Source organism: Squalius cephalus (assembly GCF_949319135.1).
Source record: "Squalius cephalus genome assembly, chromosome: 25".
Taxonomy (NCBI): Eukaryota; Metazoa; Chordata; class Actinopteri; order Cypriniformes; family Leuciscidae; genus Squalius; species Squalius cephalus.
Window position 1 is genome coordinate 31,041,930 of NC_137146.1, and position 22,153 is coordinate 31,064,082.

General features: G+C 40.4%; 1 protein-coding gene across 1 annotated transcript in view; it reads left to right on the plus strand.

Moving 5' to 3' along the window:
• LOC307153687 (cadherin-7) overlaps window positions 1-22,153 on the plus strand; it is a 106,604-nt gene that overhangs the window by 63,069 nt on the left and 21,382 nt on the right. The window contains exons 4-8 of the mRNA XM_079863305.1: window positions 1,697-1,864; window positions 11,279-11,466; window positions 14,655-14,908; window positions 17,185-17,321; window positions 18,331-18,452. Of these exons, the coding sequence (XP_079719431.1) occupies window positions 1,697-1,864; window positions 11,279-11,466; window positions 14,655-14,908; window positions 17,185-17,321; window positions 18,331-18,452 (869 nt within the window). The remainder of the gene's footprint in view (window positions 1-1,696; window positions 1,865-11,278; window positions 11,467-14,654; window positions 14,909-17,184; window positions 17,322-18,330; window positions 18,453-22,153) is intronic.

Here is a 22,153-nt window from a genome sequence, read left to right on the forward strand (position 1 = left end):
CCAAATTGGCGAAAAACTACTAGTCATATATTTTAAACCTTAGTTAAGCAATTTTTTTTCATTATCTTGCATACTCTAATGTACTTAAGGCATCAAGAGTAAAAGTAAAGGAATTCTGCATTTCTATTACTGCATGTTGCATTTTACTTCAGAATATTTTCAAGGTTGATACATTTAAACTATATACTTTTGTGTAGTTTAATGTAAAACAATGCATCATATTGTAAAATAACAGTTTTATAGTGTTGCTGTCCCGTGTGGGAAAATTACTTCGAGTATTAACGAAGTATGTAGTTCCTTACATACCACCACTGGTTATTTTGAAAATTAAAGTAACAAAATGTAGGCCTATTGTCACAATATTAACAAACTTTCCTGTAGCTCAGTGGTAAGAGCATTGCGTTAACAATTCAAGGTTGTGGGTTCGATCCCAGGGGATTGCACATACCTATGTATAAATGTATAGGATAACGCAATGTTAGTCGCTTTGGATAAAAGCATCTGCCAAATGCATAAATGTAAATGAAAATTGTTGCTAACTACAGCTCCGTCCCATTTCAAAGGGCGCATCAGTGGGAATGCTCATTGTCCACTGTATTAACCTGCTGTCACTTTGCCTCTGCCCAGGGACTACAGATGAAAACTAGCTTGTAGCTATCTCTGGTCTGTGCAACACATTTGTTGTGCAATGTCCCTGTCAAATAAACAAATAAATAAAAATAAATAAAAATCTGAAGTGCTCGGACCGGTCTAGCCTACGGACGATTGTTCTTGTCGCCTAGCAACAGTGACTGACAGCTGCCGATGAAGAGCGGGAGTAACATCCGCACTCGACTGTTTATATTCAAATGGGTTTTATATTCAAATGGGGTTATAAATATGTGTAAATATATTTACCATGGTCCATTTATGTGCATAATAAAAAGAATACACTAGCCTACAAAATCGCATCAAGGTAAGATATAAATAAACATTTGAATCTTCGGCTAAGCCGAAAGTATGACCTGAAACATCCTTAATACCATCCTTAATACCATGTCCTCCAGTAAAATATAAAATGACAATAGCCAGTTCTTGCTCCATAGCATATCAAATGAATTGTCAGGATGGCAGCATACTCTCGCACCGTTGCTTGGCGCCTGGAGCGGTAATCGGGAACACCTGGCTGCGCAATTAGGAAATCCTACGGAGGCTACATGGTGCGTCCTTCGGAGGACGAATAGGCTGCATCCTTGAAGTCTTCAGTCCTTCGAAGGATGCAGCCTTCACATTGGGACACAGCTCGTATCTGCTGGCACGCCTTCTCCTTCTGTCTCTCCTTCTGCGCTTCATGCTCCAACTTATAGGATAGCGCCCTCTCTGGCTGTAGAAGGTGTACCACTCAAATGCAATAGAAAAGACAATTATAAGTAAATTATGAAACCAAAAATAAACTCAAATGCGGCTCCTACAATATTTTTATTATTTTATTTTATGCATACTTAAATTTTACAAAAAAAATTGCTGGACAATATCAGTCCATTATTGGTTTATGTAGGAGCACCACAATTGTTCAAACAGCATTACAACAGAATGGCAAACAAATTCACGCTGTGGTTGATTTATGTAATCAAGATATGTTTTAGATTGAAATACATGTTTTTCTTTGCACCTCAGTGTATATTTCTAGAGACCAAATAAAGGCTGTTTCCTTCAGGCATTATCCGGACCGCCTTGCCCAACATGGACCGAGAGGCGCGTGACCAGTATGTGCTGATCATTCAGGCCAAGGACATGCTGGGTCAGATGGGAGGACTGTCCGGCAGCACCTCTGTGACGGTCACCCTCACGGACGTCAATGATAACCCTCCACGCTTCTCTCACAGTAAGAGCAACACATGTCTGACATCCTGAGGACATCTGCTGATTGTGGAAGTGAATATGATCTACAGTAATTTTCCTCTTTAGTCACTTTAGCATGTGGTTTTTCAGTGGGAAACACATGTACACAGTCCATCTTAACCAGGTACCAAATGCCCTTCACATTTCAAACTCCTACAACACTATAAATCTGCAGTCGGTGTATGAATGAGTGATTGAATGGGTGAATGTGAGGCAATATGTAAAGCGCTTTGGTGGCCATAGGTCTGTTGAAAGCGCTATATAAATGCAGTCCATTTATAAATCAATGTATATCTGAAAATGCAACAGAAATACTTGATAAACTGGTCGTCGAGCTACAGCTGATAGATGTTCTAGTGCTTTGGAAAAAGTGCTTTGTGTTTATACTGAAAGCGAGTTGTGTGACGCGTCAAGTCAAGTCACCTTCATTTACTGTATACAGCGCTTTTACAAAACAGATTGTTTCAAAGCAGCTTTACAGAGATAATAGGAAATTAATGCAACAAAGATTATGAGGGCTAATGAGAGCAGTCTCAGTACTGTGATACGGTCTAGATATCATTTCTTTCTAAAAAGGAACATAGTTGTGAGGATACTGCCTTTTCTAATATTTTTGACAGAAAGGGTAGATTCGAGATCAGTACTAACTCTGTAGGATCAAGGCAACAATAGGATAAGCTCTTACAATAAAAAAAGCTGTCTACATTGCAAGCATGTCATTGTGGAGTCTAGTTCATCCTTTTGAAAAGTAAACAGACACGCATTAACAGAATTTACGCTTTAAATGTGTTCCTAGTAAAACATATTATTCTCTATGCATTAACCAAGTAACAATGTAACAACTGAAATGAAGTCAGTAATTGCACATACAATTGCTTTGTAGCATGGAACTCCAAACAACACTGGTCATTTATCAGTATTTTCTGGGAAGACACTCCTTCTTTGTTTGCTCATTGTCGTAAAAGCCAGATTAATAAGAATCAGTTAAAATGTACTTTTCCCACTCACCAAGAGTAGACCAATGAAAGCTGTGCTCAAGCGTTCAGTGCAGTCGAGCTCATTTAATAGAGCTAAAGGAGGCGCTCCGGTTGCAGTGTAGGGTTTACAAAGTATTCCAGATCAGATCATGATAGTCTGCTGCGTCTTCCTCCAGTTCTGTCCCGTTTCACACACAGCCGGCCTCAAGCTGGGAAACTGCCTTGTGCGCATTGGGAGTTCGAGGCCATCTTTGGGCTGTTACCTGATTTGCATAATTTGTTTAGAAAATTGGATGCTGAAACACAAATAAACGTTTAATAATTTAATTAAAAAAATTATAATTTGTGATACTAACAAGTATAAATTGTGCTTTTACTTGAATTGTGATACTAATTCAAGTAAAAGCAACAAGTTTTTTTTTGTATTAAATCTTTGTGATATTTCAGATCACAGTTTTTGTTTGCTAGTGTTTGTTACATGTTCAGCTCCTCTAATGCCTCATTGAATACTACACTGACTGCTCTACACATTAGCTAATGTTTTGTTGGGTTGGTGAGGAGTGTCTGAAATTATAACTCTGTGCTGTCTGTAATCTTTTTAAATGGCTGTTAGTAGGCGTCTTTAAACTTTTGTCAATTTAGCTAGAATTAAAATGCTGGAGACTGACCAATGTTACCACACATGTCTGTGTGGATTAAACCTTTTGTGATGGGAAGAGGGAATGTCAACGGAAGCTGACCTTTACTGCTTCCGAGTCTAGTCACAATCAATAGATCATTGCAGACTTCCTAAACCGCAATAAGTCCAACAAGCTGAACTGGCCAGATCTGACCCGTTGAAGAGACACAGAGTCTGTCTCTCCAGGAAAAGTGCTACTCTCTTTTCAGGAATTTGGCTCATAGCCAGGGCCTAATTTACCTCATATTGTGACATAGAATAAATTAATTTATAATTCAAAAATAAATGTTAGGGCTCCCTAAGCCACGCACCATTGAAGACAGTATTAGCTGTGACTCGATGACAAATGCTAGACTAAGAAACACTTCTCCGCTCCTTAAATACATAAAATATTAGCCATGTAGTATTTCTTGAGTAGAAGAAGAAGAAGAAGAAGTTTTTTTTATATAGCGCCTTTCCATAGCTCGAGGTCGCTTTACATTGTACATTACAATACATTTAAACACCCACACATACCTGTACATTACAGTTACATAGGGTACATATAGTCACATTATCCAAAATGCATGTTATAGAGATATGTTTTTAACTGGGTCTTGAAAGTAGTCACAGATGAGGTATTACATACTGTAAGAAGTAGCTAACACTAAACGACCTTCCCACCTACAGTAGACAACTGGAAACGAGGGATGGACAATAAACCAAGTTCAGCTGATCTAAGGGACCGGGCAGGGTGGTAAGGGTAAAGTAGGTCAGACAGATATTGGGGAGCAAGACCATTTAATGCTTTGACCGTTAGAAGCAATACCTTAAAGTGGGTATGTGATGCCACAGGTAGCCAGTGAAGGTCATGAAGTAGAGGAGTAATGTGAGCAGAACGCCTAGTGGAGGTGAGAACTCTTGCTGCAGAGTTTTGAACATACTGTAATCTTGCAATAAGTTTTTTGGGAAGATCAAGAAATAAGGCATTGCAATAGTCCAGGCGTGATGTGATTAATGCATGAATTAAGGTTTCAGCATCAGCTAAAGTGAGAGAAGATCATAGATGAGCAATATTACGAAGATGGAAAAAAGAGTTTTTAAAAAGAGAAGAAATATGAGAGCCAAAAGATAGAGTTGGATCGAATAAGACACCAAGGTTACAAATCGATGACGAAGGCTTAACATGAGTTCCATCAATATCAAAGGACTGGTCCATCCTTTTGACTGAGGCAATAAAGCCAATCACTAATATTTCGGTTTTCTTATCATTTAATTTGAGGAAATTCAGGGACATCCAATGCTTGATGTCCCTGATACATGCAGTGAGTAAGTCAGGCAGAGATGGCCTATCGGAGCTGGTGGTAAGATAGATTTTAATATCATCAGCATAGCAATGGAATTTAAGTCCATGCCTGCGTATGATGTCACCGAGTGGATATGATGTAGATGATGAACAATTGGGGGCCAAGAACCGAACCTTGAGTAAGTGAACACCCTGTGTAAGTGAAGCAGTGGCAGATCTAAACCCTTGTATAGTGATGTAATACTTTTTGTCACTGATGTAGGAAATGAGCCAGGAAAGAGCAGAGCCAGTTATGCCAATGTCAGAAAGCCTAGAGATCATTATTTCATGGCAGACTGTGTCAAAAGCAGCGCTTAAATCGAGGAGCATCAAGATGTTGATCAGCCCTGAATCCATGGACAAAAGAATGTCGTTAACCACCCGAAGAAGGGCAGTTTCAGTGCTATGTGATGGGTGAAATCCAGACTGAAAAGGTTCAAAAAGACCATTAGCATCCAAATATGATCACAATTGTGAAGCAACAACCCTTTCAAGGACTTTGCTTAAAAATGTTAAGTTGGATATTGGTCTGTAATTGTCCATATTTAGGTGGTCTAAGCCTGTTTTTTAAGAATGGGGGTAACCGCAGCCATTTTTAATCTGCTGGAACAACGCCGGACGCCAAACTACAGTTTATAATATGTGTTATGAAGGATGCAACCTCGGGCACACACAACTTAAGCAAAACAGTAGGTGAAGGATCTATATATCCATGTGGAATTTGACTTCACAATTAGATCACTTATGGCAGCAGGAGTAGTTAGAGTGAAAGCAGAGAGAAAGTTTGTTGAGTGAGCGGAATCAGCTAACATTAAATGAACATTTGAGTCATTTGTATGAGGAGTGTTTTTGGTAATGGATGCAGTGATTGACTTCAATTTATCAGAGAAGAATTGAGAAAAGCTATTTACAAGCCCTACAGAGCCCGAAATAACATGTTGTGGTGGATTTGTGAGTTGGTTAACCATTGCAAAGAGTGATTTGGGCCTACACTTGGAATTCCTAATGGTGGAGGTGAAATAAGAGGATCTTGAGGTACTTAAGCAAGTGTTCTTTAAAAGCCAAAGAGTGCACGACAAGTCCAGTTTTCCTGTATAGTCTTTCTAGGCGCCGACCCTCAGTTTTTAATCGTTCGTAGTTCAGGAGTGAACCAGGGTGAGGCACGAGTAGATGGAACCAGTCTAGTTTTAACAGGAGCATGCCTCTCAAGTATTTGAGACAAAGCGTTATTATATATACAGCAGATTTCTGACGGACAGTTAGATAGTAGTCATTCTGACAGGGTAGAAGCCCTTATTGAAGCAGAGAAAGAAGATGGATTCACAGAGTTAATTTTACGATAAGTCAGCATTTTCTTCAGTGGTGATATAGATATTGGAAAACTACAACTGAAGCTTATGAGTTTATGATCTGAGAAAGCAAAATCAGAACCATTAACAAAGATATTATTTAAGCCAGATGTACATATGAGATCCAGTATATGACCCCTGGAGTGAGTAGCAAAAGTTACATGTTGAGTTAGGTTGAAACAGTCCCGTACAGACATCAATTCATTGCATTGTGCAGTGTTTTCATGTATATTAAAATCACCAAGCAGAATAACAGATGAATAACTACCACAGACAAGAGTAAGTAACGCACTAATCTCAGAAAAAAAGTCAGAGGGACATTTTGGAGGTCAGTAAATTAAGATTACAGCCAGTGGCGTTTGGCCAGTCATTTTCAGCGCTAGGTATTCAAATACTGAAACATCATGAAACTCGATCTTGGAAATTTTAATAGTCTCACGGCAAACTACAGCCAGCCCTCCATCTCTACGATGAAGACGCGTTTGAGAGAAATTGATGTACCCAGGTGGAGTTAAGAGGCTAAGGTTGAAAAGGTCATTAGGAACCTGCCAGGTTTCCGTCAAAAGTAGCATGTCCAGGTTTGTGTCAGTGATTATGTCATTCAGCACTGATGCTTTATCAGTTAGAGAGTGTGTGTTCAACAGCGCACCTCGCAGGTCTGAAGATGCGCGTCTGCAGGTTCTGAGGTCAGGATCAAAACGCAATGATCTTAGATTTCCAAGGTTAATGGATCGATTTTCCAGCTGTGTTGTATCCGACGCACGGGTGTTGGTACAGACAACCGGAATATTATTAGAAGACGAGTAGTGATAATTCCGAAGTTTCTTCCGCGACCGGTGTATGTAGCGCGGTCGGCGTAAAACTCCAAGTTGTTCACACCATTTATGTGTCCGGAGCCAATCAGAACGATCCTTTAAATGTTCTGAGATGGGCTGCAGAAAATTGTAAAGCCATATCAGGGAAATTAATTTGATTAATGTCATTCAAAAACAGCAAAAACCAAAAAAGACCAAAAAACAAAACCTGCAAATGGATACGTGACGACATGACCAGTTATGTCCAATGCGACCTACACAACAATTTATCGGTTTAACTACGTTAGCCAGAACCGTATCAGACCCACAATCCACACAATCCACAGAAGGGAAGGCTACCCAACCATACCAAGGATTGACACCTCAAAATGATAAAGAGAGGGGAGACTCACAATATCAGATGTCGTGAGGGATATGAGGATAGGAATGGAGAGGGCTCGTAGCCGATCAGTGTGACAGGATCACGGAAACAGCCAGGTCAGTTATCCAAACACTTTTGAGCGTGTAAATAGTCCAGTGAATAATCCAAGAAGGTCGATTCCAAGAAAAAACATATCCAAAAAACAGACGTAACAACAGCAGACAAACAGGTACCAGCGTGAAGCGGCAGCACAAGCGCGCCTAGCGTTCTCACACCGGAAGTGACACGGAGGAGACTGTAAAAGAAAACGCTGTACTTATGCAACAAACCAGTTCTTCTTTATGTGGCAGAGCGGGCGAGGTTTGACTCAAATTGCTGTAATTTCCGACTACGCCACCTGGGGAATTTCACCCCAAGAATTTAATATAACCTCTAAGCTAAGGCACACACAGGTCCCAATCACCGTTGAGTCAGAGACATAAGTAATCGTACAAAAATATTTTATTTAAGCAACATTCATAGTTAAAAGAGGCATTGACCAGCAATCACACTCATCTCAATTGTTTAATTCTATCGTTGGCAGCAGAGGAACCTGGGCTTACCCGCAGAGGCAGTCTCGAGATATCACCCTTATGAAAATTACTCTATACACAGTGCACACACACTAATACACACTCAACGACTCATGTCAGAGAAGACCACGACACACAGTGAGGACGTCACCACCTGAATGGTCACTCGTCTGCCCCCGGGTGCCCAGGCCCTGCCAACAAACAAAAGAAAAAGACATCAAACAGTGATATGCAAAAAGAACAAAATGATAATTCACTAATACAATAATCAAACCAAAATAAACATACAAATTCAAAAAAAGATAAATCAATTAAAGAAATAAACAGGAAAAACAACGAGGAGAAACTCAAACATATCACTGAGAACAGAATTTACTGAAAACAGTTCACTCAAGACGATTCACTCGAGACAGTTCACTCAAGACGATTCACTCCAGACAGTTCACTCCAGACGATTCACTCAAGACAAGTCACTCGAGACAGTTCACTCCAGACGATTCACTCCAGACGATTCACTCAAGACGAGTCACTCGAGACGGTTCACTCCAGACGATTCACTCAAGACGAGTCACTCGAGACGATTCACTCCAGACGATTCACTCAAGACGAGTCACTCGAGACGGTTCACTCAAGACGATTCACTCAAGACGAGTCACTCGAGACAGTTCACTCCAGACGATTCACTCAAGACGATTCACTCGAGACAGTTCACTCCAGACGATTCACTCAAGACGAGTCACTCGAGACGGTTCACTCGAGACAGTTCACTCCAGACGATTCACTCAAGACGAGTCACTCGAGACGGTTCACTCGAGACCGTGGCGTCAGTTCACTCGAGTCGGTTCCCTCAAGACGGAACACAAAACAGATAAAACAGAACAGCAGCCGATGAGGAGCAGAGCAAACAGCAGTTTATGATGAAGCAACGGGCAGATAATTCTCATGCAGGACGCCGCTACTGTCCTTATCGCGTGCCTAAAAACAAAACAAAAAGGTGTTACACCGCGATTCCCTCTCCCTTGGCTTCACGCTCGAGCAGTATACTCACAAAACATGCTGTCCCGGGATTACTATCCCCGAACTATGCGGTAGATGGAGTCAAATGTCTCCGACAAACCCGTTGGCAGAAAGCGCAGATAGGTCTTACACTACGTTAAACAGAGATTAGTCAGATTACCCGCTCAGCCAGAGCAAAACTTCATTTACAAGACACAGGTGCATACAAATGCCTCCCTTACCTGTCTCAAATGTCCATACTAAACTCTCCAGAAAGCACACAGACTGGCAAACAGCACTGACAGTGAATAAGCAGCTTCAGCGATCTTTTACGAGCAACACCTGACACTGCACTCCAACAAAACGCAGCAACGTCACGGCCCCGGATAGTGACGCACACTAAGGAACCGGTAACCCATGCTCTTATACGCACCGGATGCCAGGCCATTGGCCAAATCATAACAAGTAGGAGGGGTCATAACCCTTCCTGCTACATTTATTTACCTTTGCATTGCAAACAAGCAGAGACGCTCCAAAATGTGTGCGGCACTTTATTCACGATACACGTAACTTCAGAGCTCAACGATAGAACGGCTAACATGTTAACACTAGAAATAATTTCCTCTACGAAGAAAATGAGTCTAATCAGGCCAGACAGAAGTCAAACAAACTTAGAATAAGAAGAGCAATGTTTGTGAGACAATGTGAAAAAAGAGAGGTCTGAGAAAAAAAAGGTGAATGTGAATTAAAAACAAAAGGATAGCTAGATGGTGTCACACGATGAAGACAGACGAAGGCAGATTAACAATATAGACGAGGTTTAATCCACAGACAGGTGACGGACAGTAACAGCGTCTATCACCCAAACAATAACCAACAAGAGACTGAACAGACCGGGAGTATACTGGAACCACTGACAAGACTTAACTAATTAGAAACCATATTGACTAACAATAACTAATGGAGACAAGACAGAAACTGAACTAAACTGAACATACATGTGACAGATGGATGGAGGGATAAGCAATCACAGGGAAAACAAGAGGTAAACCAAGGCAAGGATGACAGATAAGGTTTGGTCTGCTAGAAGCTTCTATTCCATGGCAAATTAAAAAGTCATTACAGAGATTTACACGCCAGTTCTCCGTGAGGGAGGCATGATCATACAGACTCAGAGAGATCATCATTTCATGAGTCTCAGCATCAGCATTTCATAATAGATCTGAGGTAAACCTGAGATCGTGTGATTAAACTGACCTGCAGATATTCTTGCCCTTATTGAAAATTCAAATAAAAAAAGGTATCGAATGTGCTACTGAAAAGAGAAAAACTGGTTGGTAAAACTTAACAGATATTCTTCTGGATACGTCAGCTAAATGAATGGCTGTATATAATAATGGCATTTTTGTCCCTATATGTTGTTGTTTTTTAGCCTTCTTGATTTTGGGTCAGACTCATGAAACCAGACACACATTTCACCCTAAAACAAAAAGAAATAAAAAAGAAATCATATTTTGGATGAAGAAAATCATGCCTATTGGGATTAAAATGTTTCTCATTTTATTCCTAAATTCTCATTTCTGTATCTATATTACCGTGTTGCAGGAGTTTGCATGTAGTAATACTATAGTTTTGTTGTTTGCTTCACTATTGCTCCAAATCATTGAAAATATTTATTTCTGATTTTTTTTTATTTTTTATAATCAAACAATAAATACAAACCAGGACAATAAATAACTATGCGACAACAGTAATTTTGTCGTATTACATTATTACTAATATTGTATTACTACAAATATTACAATGATATTGTCACAGATATGTTCAGTTTGTTTAGTTTTGATGGACTTTTAGTTTGTTTTCTCTAGTCACATGTTCCTTTGTTTGATTTTCCCACCATTCATCTGTTGCTATGGACACTAACTCTATCATCACAACTGTTCATCTTTTAGTTAATCACCATGTGTATTTAAGTTCCTCTTGTTCACTCCGTGTTTGTTCGATCTACGCTACATTTAGTGTGTGTTGCCCTGCCTGTCTGAGTGTTATTTGTATTACCCTCATTAAACTTCATATTGGAACTTTATTCTTCATCTTCGTCTGCCTTCCTACAACTTCCTGTGACAGATATATCATTAGGCTAAAAATATAGTTAAGTGGATTGCAGGAAAATGTGCTTAATTGTCATTAAATATACAAAGTGCTTCATTTTCATCGAGCAAAATCACATTTCTAATTCCTTTCCTTTGATTATGACCTGGACATAGGCAGGTCCATAACAGGTTTGAATGAGTTTAGAGTGTTAAACATCTCTCTGCCTCTAGAGTCGTATCAGTTCTCAGCGCTGGAATCTCTGCCGGTCTCATCAGTGGTGGCCAAACTGAAAGCCGCAGATGCTGATATCGGCTTCAATGCGGAGATGGACTACCGCATAATAGATGGAGATGCACCCGGTGTGTTCAACATCACCACAGACGAGGAGACTCAGGAGGGAGTCATCTTTCTGCAGAGGGTGAGATCACACTGGCCTTCATAGGGAAAGAATGAGAACAATACATTAGATTGTTGTTCTTTGTTAATATATCTGTAGTCAACTGATTATGGTGGTATGCAGGGTTCCTCACTTCTGGGTCTGGAGAAAAAAATAAAAACTTACATTTACATTGAATAATTTAGAAGACGCTTTTATCCAAAGCGACATACAAATGAGGAGAACAATAGAAGCAATCAGACCAACAAGAGGGCAACAGTATACAAGTGCTGTAACAAGTCTCAGTTAGTCTAGCACAGTACACATAGCAAGGTTTTGTTTTTGTTTTTAATCAAAAAAACAAATAGAATAGTATAGAATAGAATAGAAAAGGTAAGTGCTAGTATTAATTGGCCAGGTGCTGACGAAAAAGATGTGTCTTTAGACATTTTTTGAAAATGAAATTTGGCTCAACTACCATCCTGCAGAGTTCAGCTCCAGCCCTCAACAAACTCACCTGAAGCTGACCAAAGTGTTCAGGATTACTTGAAAAGCACAACCAGGTGTGTTGGAGCAGGTTGGCACTGAAGTCTGCAGGGAAGTCCATTGGGCACCCCTGTTCTAGAGCAATCTAGGAGCCAGTATTATGGTGTTGACTGCATTTTGATTGGATCTTGGTGGGCTAACTCAAACAAATGTCCAGCGCCGTCAAATAAGGCTGCGAGGACAACTGATGAAGATGAAGCGAGATCATTTACGTGCCACGCAACAGCAGTGACTGGAATAAAGAAGGACAAATCTCCACACACCTTCTTACACAAAATGGACTAAAGCCTACAACACATCCACTTAATGCTTATTCAGAGAAATAAGTAGTCTTAATAACAACTATTTGTATTACAACGGTTTACACAAATTCAGCTGTTAACATAAATGCATTCCTAATAGTTCTGTCTATTTCCATCATGCTTGACTCCATACATTTAAAACATTGCCAAATGTGTTTTGGAGATTTGGTGGTTTGGGAAGTGATTAATGCATAGATAGATTTAGGGCCGTATTTTAACGATCTGAAACGCAAGTGTCAACGCGCAAAGCGCAAGTAACTCTGTGGGCGGGTCTTGGCGCTGTTGCTATTTTCCCGGCGGGATAAATGACTCTTGCGCCAGGCGCAAATCTAAAATGTGTTGGTCTGAAGTCGCTTCATTATTCATAGGTGTGGTTTGGGCGTAACGTGAAATAAACCAATCAGAGCGTCATCTCACATTCCCTTTAAGAGCAGGCGCGCTTGTTCTATAGCAGATTGCTATTATAACGGCGGGTTTGCCAGACGCACGCCAGGAGCGATTCACAGCCGAGGAGAGCAACGCTCTCGTCAGGGACGTTGAGGATGGAGAAACACACCCAAATTAACTTCGGTTAAAAAGGCGTATGATAATTTGGGTAAATGTGTAAGCTAGATGTATGCTTTTATAATAAATTATCTATCTATCTATCTATCTATCTATCTATCTATCTATCTATCTATCGTAATAATGTATGATTTGCAAAAATGAAAACTGCTGCTTCTGTGTAGATGAGAGAATCAAAGTGTATGCGCGTTGTGCACACGCTACATTGATTATGGCCAAGCATGCGCCCTTAAAATAGCATATGAATAACATGCGCAACGCGCCACTGACTTTAAACCATTTTTTCCTGGTTAGTGGCGCAACTGTTTTCTAAACCTGCAAAATAGCATGAAGGAACGTTTGCGCTGGAACACGCCTCCTTTTTTGCGCTGAACCGCCCAGGGAGCGCAAGTTCATTCCCTAGTTTAGCGACGTGCTTCTGTGGAGGAAAAAACGCGCTTTGCGCGGGTGCAAAATAGGAATGATACATGCGTCGGTGTACAAAGTCAATTGCGCTGGGTGCAAGATAGGGCCCAAAGACTCTGTGTGTGCTTTAGATTATGCAAATTAGTTCCACGGGGGAAAGAAGGGTGGGCCACACCTCTGATGCCAGCAGCCATTCATTGCACATCATATAGATGGCATTTTGCAAAAGAAAACCTCAAAAAGGTTAATTATAGATAAATTAAGACAGAAACACACCCGTTCATCGGTCATTTTCCTCAGCTGTAGGCAAAGGCAAGTTTCAAATCAGTGCTTCTCTGGGAGACTAGCGCTAAATTAATACTCTAGTTAAACGCCATCTACTGTTTTAGAAGAGGAAGTTGCTCAACTGCATTTGTGAGAAAATCGAGCCGAGAGATCTCATAAAAAGCCAAGTGTCACACAATCATAACAGACAGATATGCATTTGTATGCACTAGATTTGGTATTTGTTCAAAGGTTTCACGCAATTTGTAGGATGGTTTGTATTTATTTGTGAAGTATTATCTTGGCTCATTTATTTATATTTGTAAAACACAATGCATATTTGTTACTCCACTGCATTTTCACTCAAACTGACCTTTGTACTAGCACATTGCTTTCTGTTTGTTTGCGAATTGAGTTTTCCTTTGCGAAGTAGATCGAGTTTGTTTTCAAAATGCTGGATTTGTTTGTTTAATTATGGCACATAATTGACTCCATACAACCGGGCCATCGAGGATTATGTGGCAGACTTTTGTGAACTTTGCCACCAAGTTGACTTCAATGAGATTGCCCTCAAGGACATTTTTAGAGTGGGTCTCAATGAACCTATCCGGTCTTGTTTGCCAGAGGGGGAAATTCACTTTTCCCTTGCCCAATACATAGACTATGCCCTTTTGTTTAGCGGCTCAATTTTTACTGTGGGTTTTGCGGACGAGGAGCCCCGCAACCCCACAGTACACACCAAGTCTGAGCTTCTTCATTATAGATGGGCTATTTTGGTAGGGCTATTTTGAGTGTGCGGGTAGCACACACATCGGCTCCAGCCCGTGAGCCCTCGGCCAGAGTCTTGTCCCTAGATGGCCAGCTACGCCCACGCTCCACGGCTCATGCCCGCCATTGCCATGTCCTGGTCCCGTTCCCTTACGTTACATTCTTTAGATTTTTTTTATTTTTATGAAAAGACAAAATCAGACACTGATTAAGATTTTATTTTTGCTTTGTTTTTTTCTCCTGCCCTGTACTTGTTCTTTTTTACCATGTCTTTCATTCTGTCTTTAAATGCGCTCTCTCTCTTTCTCTCTCTCTCTCTCTCACAACACACACACACACACACACACACACACACACACACACACACACACACACACACAGCCTTTGGACTATGAAACTAAGAGCAGTTATTCTCTGAAGATTGAAGCCACTAATCGGAATATTGACCCTCAGTTTCTGAGCTATGGGCCCTTCAGTGACTCGGTGGCTGTAAAGGTCACCGTAGAAGATGTAAACGAGCCGCCGGTCTTCTCAGCCCGCATCAGTAAGATGGTGGTGTCGGAGGCAGCGAGGGTTGGTTCTGTCATTGGGACGGTTTCGGCCCGTGACCCAGACTCGTCCAGCAGCGCCATCAGGTAAACGCTTCATTTATTTGTTTATTTGCTGTGTAATATGCTGATGTGATTCATATAGCTGTTCATTTTACCACCTCTTAGCCACATAAAATACAGTTCTAAACATAACACTGACTGGACATCAGAAAGCACTTGTAACCACACATGAATCAGAGCCTATATTAGTTTGCTTCTTCTGTTTTTGGTCAGATAAATGGTTGATTGAATTATCAAATGTATAAAAAGTTGACATTACATAAAAAATAAAGTTAACTCTTCAGCCATTTAGTTTTAGCCAAAATTTGTAAAGAGCAAGAACTTGCAAGTTTGGTTGTGAGGGTTGAACGAACAGGTGTCAGGGTTCTGTCACTTCTGTCTAGTCTATTTCTTGGTTTTGTGACAGAGCCCTGACACTCCTGTTTTGTCTCTTTCATGTTGTCATGTTGTGTGAACACGTGGCTTAAGAGTGTTCTCATTAGCTGCGTGTTCACGTCTTGTTTTGTGAGCACATGTTTTACTGGCCATGTGCTCGTGTTTTAGTCATGTTTGTTGTGAGCACATGGCTTGTCATGTGGTTTCCTTGTGAGGGTTCTGTCACTTCTGTCTAGTCTATTTCTTGGTTTTGTGACAGAGGCTGCTAAACACATTTACTTGATTTCACTTTATTATCAGAATTTCTTTCAAAGTTAGTATTGCATTCTAAGATATTTCATGGGAAAACCAAGAACAAACAAAAATCATAACAGAACGACAACTGGCTGTCATGTAAAGTGGAAAACTTTGTATGCGTTTTGGTCATTCATTTACATGACAACAGCATTTTGGGGGCCTGAAAATTAAATGTTTTTTTACCGTTATTCTGAATACTGCTATATTGTTTCAATCCAAACGGACTAACCTGTCAACAAACATACTCAAACATTTACATAATCATGTCCTTGAAACGAGCAGGTTTCTTAACCACTCAAAGGCTTGCTACAGGTGTCTGGTCTGTAACAGAAGAACTCTGTGGCTCTTTGGAGAAATATGACTTGACAGCTGTCTCTTGAATTCCTTGATTGCTTTGTTTTTCTGCTGGTTCTGGTTTGCTAATCTCCAACTGAATGGGAACATGATGAATGTGCTTCACATTTCTCACAATCCTAGAGCCATCCTCTACATTGACAATTTGAAAGGAATTGTCCGATGTGTGCTTCAGCAGCACAAAACGAGTATCTCTATACTTAGAGTCCAGCTTACCATCTTCCATACTCGCCACATATACAATGTCTCCCAACTTAAAGTTGTGTTCCTTGGCTCGTCTTGTCATGTCTGCGTACTGTTTCATTTTCTCATTGTACCTTTTATGATGACTTTCAATGTCTTTTGTTTCTCTTTTGTCCGTGATGAGACTAGGCAACTTCGTACACACATCTCGTCCAAACATCAGATAAGCTGGTGTCTCACCCAGTGCTCTATGTGGTGTAGATCGATAGGCAAGAAGAATATTTGAGAGATCTTCACTCCAATTCCGCCCTTCACTTTTAGTTGCTTTGAAGGCTTTCTCCAAGTAACGATGAAATCGTTCTATTTTATCATTACTTTTGGGGTAGTAAGTTGAGGCCTTGATGTACTTAACTCCACTAGTTCTCAGAAATGCCTGTCAAAAAGACGTATCCGACAAACTGCTTCCCGTTGTCAGTCACTACTTCCAAGGGATACCCAAATCGGGCAAATATTTGCATAATTTCCTTGGTAACGGTCTTGGAAGTTATATCAGCAATGACTACTGCTTCAGGGTATGACTTGTAGTAGTCTATAACAGTAAGTATATAGACAGGTGAGCTACACGGGTGGTTGCAGGCAAACAGACGAAGATGAAGAGTGGAGTTCCAAAATGAGGTTTAATAAGAAAAGGCAGAGCAACACACACACTAAACGTAAGCGTGACTGAACACTGGAAGACTGTGAAGGAAGAACTAAAGTAGTGACTGAAGATAATTAATGACGTGCACCTGAACAGAATGAACTAATAACAGTAACCATAGAATCATAGGAGTGGCAGGAAAATGAAACATCAGTGATTGGGCTATGGATTAATATCTGTACTTGTTTAATAACAACACTTTAGGATATGCTAAATTTAAATTAATAGGGGGAAAAAGCATCTAAGAATACTTTTAGTTATGCTACGGTTAACCGGGTGAATTATTTTTCCAGATTAGAGCCAATGATGATAAATAAGAAAAGAAGAAAGCCTATAAAGATTAGTTTATTGTCCGTGTTATTATTGAAAGACTCGTGACTGGTGTGTCCAGGTACTCCATAGACCGTAACACAGACCTGGAGCGGTTCTTCAACGTGGATGCCCTGTCTGGTGTCATCAGCACAGCCAAACCTCTCGACAGAGAACTCAATTCAGTCCACAACATCACCATATTTGCCACTGAGAACCGTGAGTATAATATAAGCCACATCTGATAATCTACATTTGCATAATTAAAAACAGAACAATTGTGTATACATGCCTTAGTCAGAATAGATAGATAGATAGATAGATAGATAGATAGATAGAATCACCAAATTATGTTTGGTCCATATCAGCTCTGCATTGCTGGTTCTTCACCCACTGAAAACACGTTTGTGCTCTACATGCCCTTCCTCTAATCACACGTGAGCAGGACAATAAAGCACTTGAATGTGAATGTGTTCTTCTGGGACTGATTGTGGCCTGTAGCTCAGGGTCTATGAGCTGAGCTGCTGACTAAGGCATGTCTACACAACTGTTCTTTGCTTAATTATGGAGATGTCTTGCCGCGAGGTGACACTCGTGCAGAATAACACTTTCAAGGAGAAAGGATCTCACTCCACAGAATCTTGATGTAACTCTCATCCACACACACTAAATGTCATACTAACATTATTCCTTCTTACAGATCAGACTGGAAAGTTCTCCAAAAGTTAATTCACACATTCTCAAGATAAAGTTAACACTAAATAAATCGAAAACTGGTTTCACCAATTGACTCGTTTGCAGGTTGGCGATTCAAAACTGCAATTCTGATTTCCAGAAGTCTTTATTTGTCAGAAAATCATAACGATCTAGACTAGGGGTGTTCAAACCTATCCTGCACTGTCCTGCAGAGTTCAGCTAACCCTTAATAAGCACACCTGACCAGCTGTGTGTTGGAGCGGGTAGAAGCTAAAGTCAAGTCATGTCAGCTTTACAGGGATAACAGGAAAGTGATTCAATGATGCAAACAGAGTTCTGAAAGGCAAGCTAAAGTGTTCAGGATGTTGGCCTTCCTGGAGCAGGATTGGACACCCCTGATCTAGACATAACATCATACTGACCCGTCTTAGACCACCAATCAAAAGTCTCTTTCTATGTAGTGAGTCTGTATGTCTTAGCGAATAGCTGTTGATGCTAACTGTGTGTGTGTGTGTGTGTGTGTGTGTGTCAGAGGACCCGTCTCAGGTTGGCAGAGGAATCGCTCTGATCACAGTCATGGACATTAATGATAATGCTCCAGTGTTTGCTATTGAGTACGAGACACTCCTGTGTGAAACTGCTGCACCTGGACAGGTACGTGTAGCGCTGTGCATGTTTATTACGGGTGTCAAAATGCAACAATACATCTTTACGGTAATAAAAATGAAATTCATTGATTATGGAATTTAAGTACGATGACTATAGTAATAACCAGTCTGTCAAGGTTGTAGTGAAGGATGAGCGAGGACTCAAAGATGCAGAGTGTCATGGGCTTTGCTGGCACAGGACAGAGAACATAAGGAGAATAAATAGGAGGGTAACATGAGAGAGTAGGTGGGCAAATAAACCAATAATCAGGGAACAATAGGGGTGAGGTTAAGACAATCAACAGGAGAGCACATGGCACATAGAAACAAACATGACAAGCCATGTGCTCACACCAAACATGACAAAAACAAGCACACGACCAGCGAACACAATCACAACACGAACACGCAGCCAATGAGAGCTCTCACCGACTGCCTGTCCACACAAAACATGAGTACATGAAAGCACAGGGCCGATGGAAAACCACGAGCTTCGTGCTGCACAGAACACAACACACACACGGACAGAAGAGCGTACGGCCCGAGCGAACTCGAAAACACACGTTCACACAATGAGACCAGAGCGCACCGAGAATCCCATCCCGTTCACTCAGTGGAAATAAAACATACAGAGCATGTCCGAACCCCGCCACTGAACCGAAACCAAACTAGACAGAAGTGCCGGGTCCGAACACCATGCTCTCGTGGACGGAAGAGCGAACTCAGAACCGCATTCTCACAGTGACGAGACGGCAGGAGTGTGAGGGCTCTGTCACCAAACAAGAATAAACCAGAAGCCTGACACAATGTGTTAGTGTTACACGGATTACACACGCACGCTCTCACTACACACTGAGCATGAACGACTACAATTATATTTGAATTATTGTTATATTTATATATTTAAATTTTTGACAGACATTTTTTTTCAAGAGTCAACTTAACGTGGGTTAGTTTGTAAAATTATACATTTTACAATAATAAATGTATATGAATTTGTTTTCAGAATTTAATTCAATTCATATTCTTTTTTAAACCAGACATATTATTTTGTCTATATTTGACTATAATTCAAATGATCTCTCTAGTTACAATGTCTTCAGAGTATTTTTGTTTTTTTTAAATAATTATGAATTGCTGCAGAATAATACAATTGAATTCAGATTTCATTTCAAGTCAGAATATGTTTATTTGCACAAATTAAACACATTCCTCTCATGTATTTGCATTGATTAGTCTTCTAGTTTAAGTTTAAAATACTTTTGTCTGTATTCAAAGACAAGGCTCAAGCCTAGTCCCAGACTAAAATGCATGTTTGAACTTAAAATATGTCGGTTCCATTGTTTTGTAGATGCACACCAGTGATGTTTTTTTTAATCTAAGCCCTGTCTGTGAAACCGGGCCATAAAGTAATAATTAGTTATCAACATAGTCAGCCATAATATGAGATTATATATTAAGTGTGTGTAATGTGCTTGTATCAGTGTTTCACATTCCCCTAATGTGGTTTGGATAGACAAGATGCAGTCAAACAGAAAGAAGAATGAATGACAGCGAATGAAGGTCAGAGGAGGCACACAATCCATGCATCACACAGCAAATATTTATCAAAAGTCTTTTGTGGAGGTACATGCCTGAACTGGGTGCTCTTGGCATTAGGAAAATATAATCAGCAAGAGAGAAAAGCCACAAGGACATGAAAAAAGTATCATAGATCAAAATGATACTATTAAGGAAATGGCTGATAGACTAATTTAATGTGGATTTGCATTGGCTCTTGCTGCTCATAAAAGCAAATAAAGAAAAGCTTTCTTTTAAATCTGCTACTAATCATACCAGTTTTGTGTTTGGCTTCCCTTCTGTTGTGTCAGTGGCTCAGCTGTGAGTTTAGAATCAAAAGAATCTGAAAAGGTTGGCTGTGTAGAAGCAGAAGTGAGCACTATTGAGTCTTGGGTTAGGGTTAGGGTTAGGGTTAGAAGGCTTTGAAGATGATTTCAAGGTACATGTCTTAAATCTGGAATTACAGTGGAGCATAAAATGATGCCCAGACAATTAGAGTTACCGTATTTTCCGGACTATAAGTCGCACTTTTTTTCATAGTTTGGCTGGTCCTGCGACTTATATTCAGGTGCGACTTATATATCAAAATTAATTCAGACTGAGATGAACCAAGAGAAAACATTACCGTCTACAGCTGTGAGAGGGCGCTCTAGTTGGCGGAGTTGTTCAAAAGCGACGCCAAGGATGAAGAAAATGATGTGGAATGAGATCGCGGGAGCTTGGTGAACTTGTTTACTGGTAACTTGCTTGTTGGGCTCGCTGGCTTATGTTAATTTAGCCTATTCAGCCTCCCAGGTATATGTTCTTAATGTTATCGTGTAGCTGAATAACTGTTAATGTGTTGCGTTAACATACCGGACACCTAACGTTATTCAGCCTGTTGTTCTGTGTAGTTGAATAACTTGCCTTTCCAGATTAAATGTCTGTTCTTGGTCTTGGATTTTGTGAAATAAATTTCTAAATAAATGCGACTTATAGTCCAGTGCGACTTATATATGTTTTTTTCCTCTTCATGACGCATTTTTTGACTGATGCGACTTATACTCCGGAGCGACTTATAGTCCGGAAAATACGGTAATACTAGACTTTTGTGACAGTGGATTAATATGACTGAAGAACCAACTCAAGTCAAGGCAAGTCCCCTTCATTTATATAGCGCTACAGATTGTTTCCAATAAGCTTCACAGAGATAACAGTGTGGATCGGAGGCTGTTCAGGAGAATGATGTGCGCCTGTTCTTCCTCTATTAAACCTCAGGGTTTGTTGGTATGAGGGTGCGCTCACTTGCTCCCAGTTGTTTTGTGCTTGGTTTTGGCTTCTGATTGTTTACTTCGACCTTGTTATTACTTTTGAATTTTGTTCTGTCTAATACTTTTACATCATGTGTCTGACAGAAATTGTCTTTGATTATGTTGTTTTTTTATATTATATATTTTTTTAATATTATATATATGTTAATAAATATTTTTGGTTGCAACCATACCAACCTTACTCTGTCCTTATTTCATTTGTCACGGCTTTGAGTCGGTCGTGACAATTGAGCCCCTTTCACACAGCACGATAATCCCGGCAAATTGCCGGGAAATTGCCAGAACGCCTTCTGTGTGAACGCAAACACGACCCGGGATTGATGCCGGCATCGATGCCGGGTTGGGGACCTAGTAACATTGCCGTGTTCAGTCCCGGAACGCGCGCTGTGTGAACAAAAGCCGTAATAATGCCGTGTCGTAGTGATGACGCTGAAGCCGGGATCGTTCGCCAGCTGTGAAACGGTACGTAATGCGCAAATTTATGATCGAATCAGAGAAAAAAAATGCACAAGCGTGGTTTATCATAAGCAAACTTAAGACACTGCTGAGACAATACAAGTCACATCGATGTCACGTGTCTTTACGGGATTTTTACGGGTTGTGTGTGAACGCACTCGCTGATTCCGGAAAATCACTGGCAGTGTGAATGAACCAAAATCAAACGAACCTGGGTCAAATCCCGGGTCACTTTATCTGTGTATTTTCCGGAAACTCTGTATGAAAGGGGCTTTGGAAAGTGATAATGGAACAGAGATTGTTTTGGCTTTACAGCAGCTCTAGTTATTGTCCAGTTTAAGTAAGTTTTTGATTGATTAATTTCCATTGTATAAATCACTAG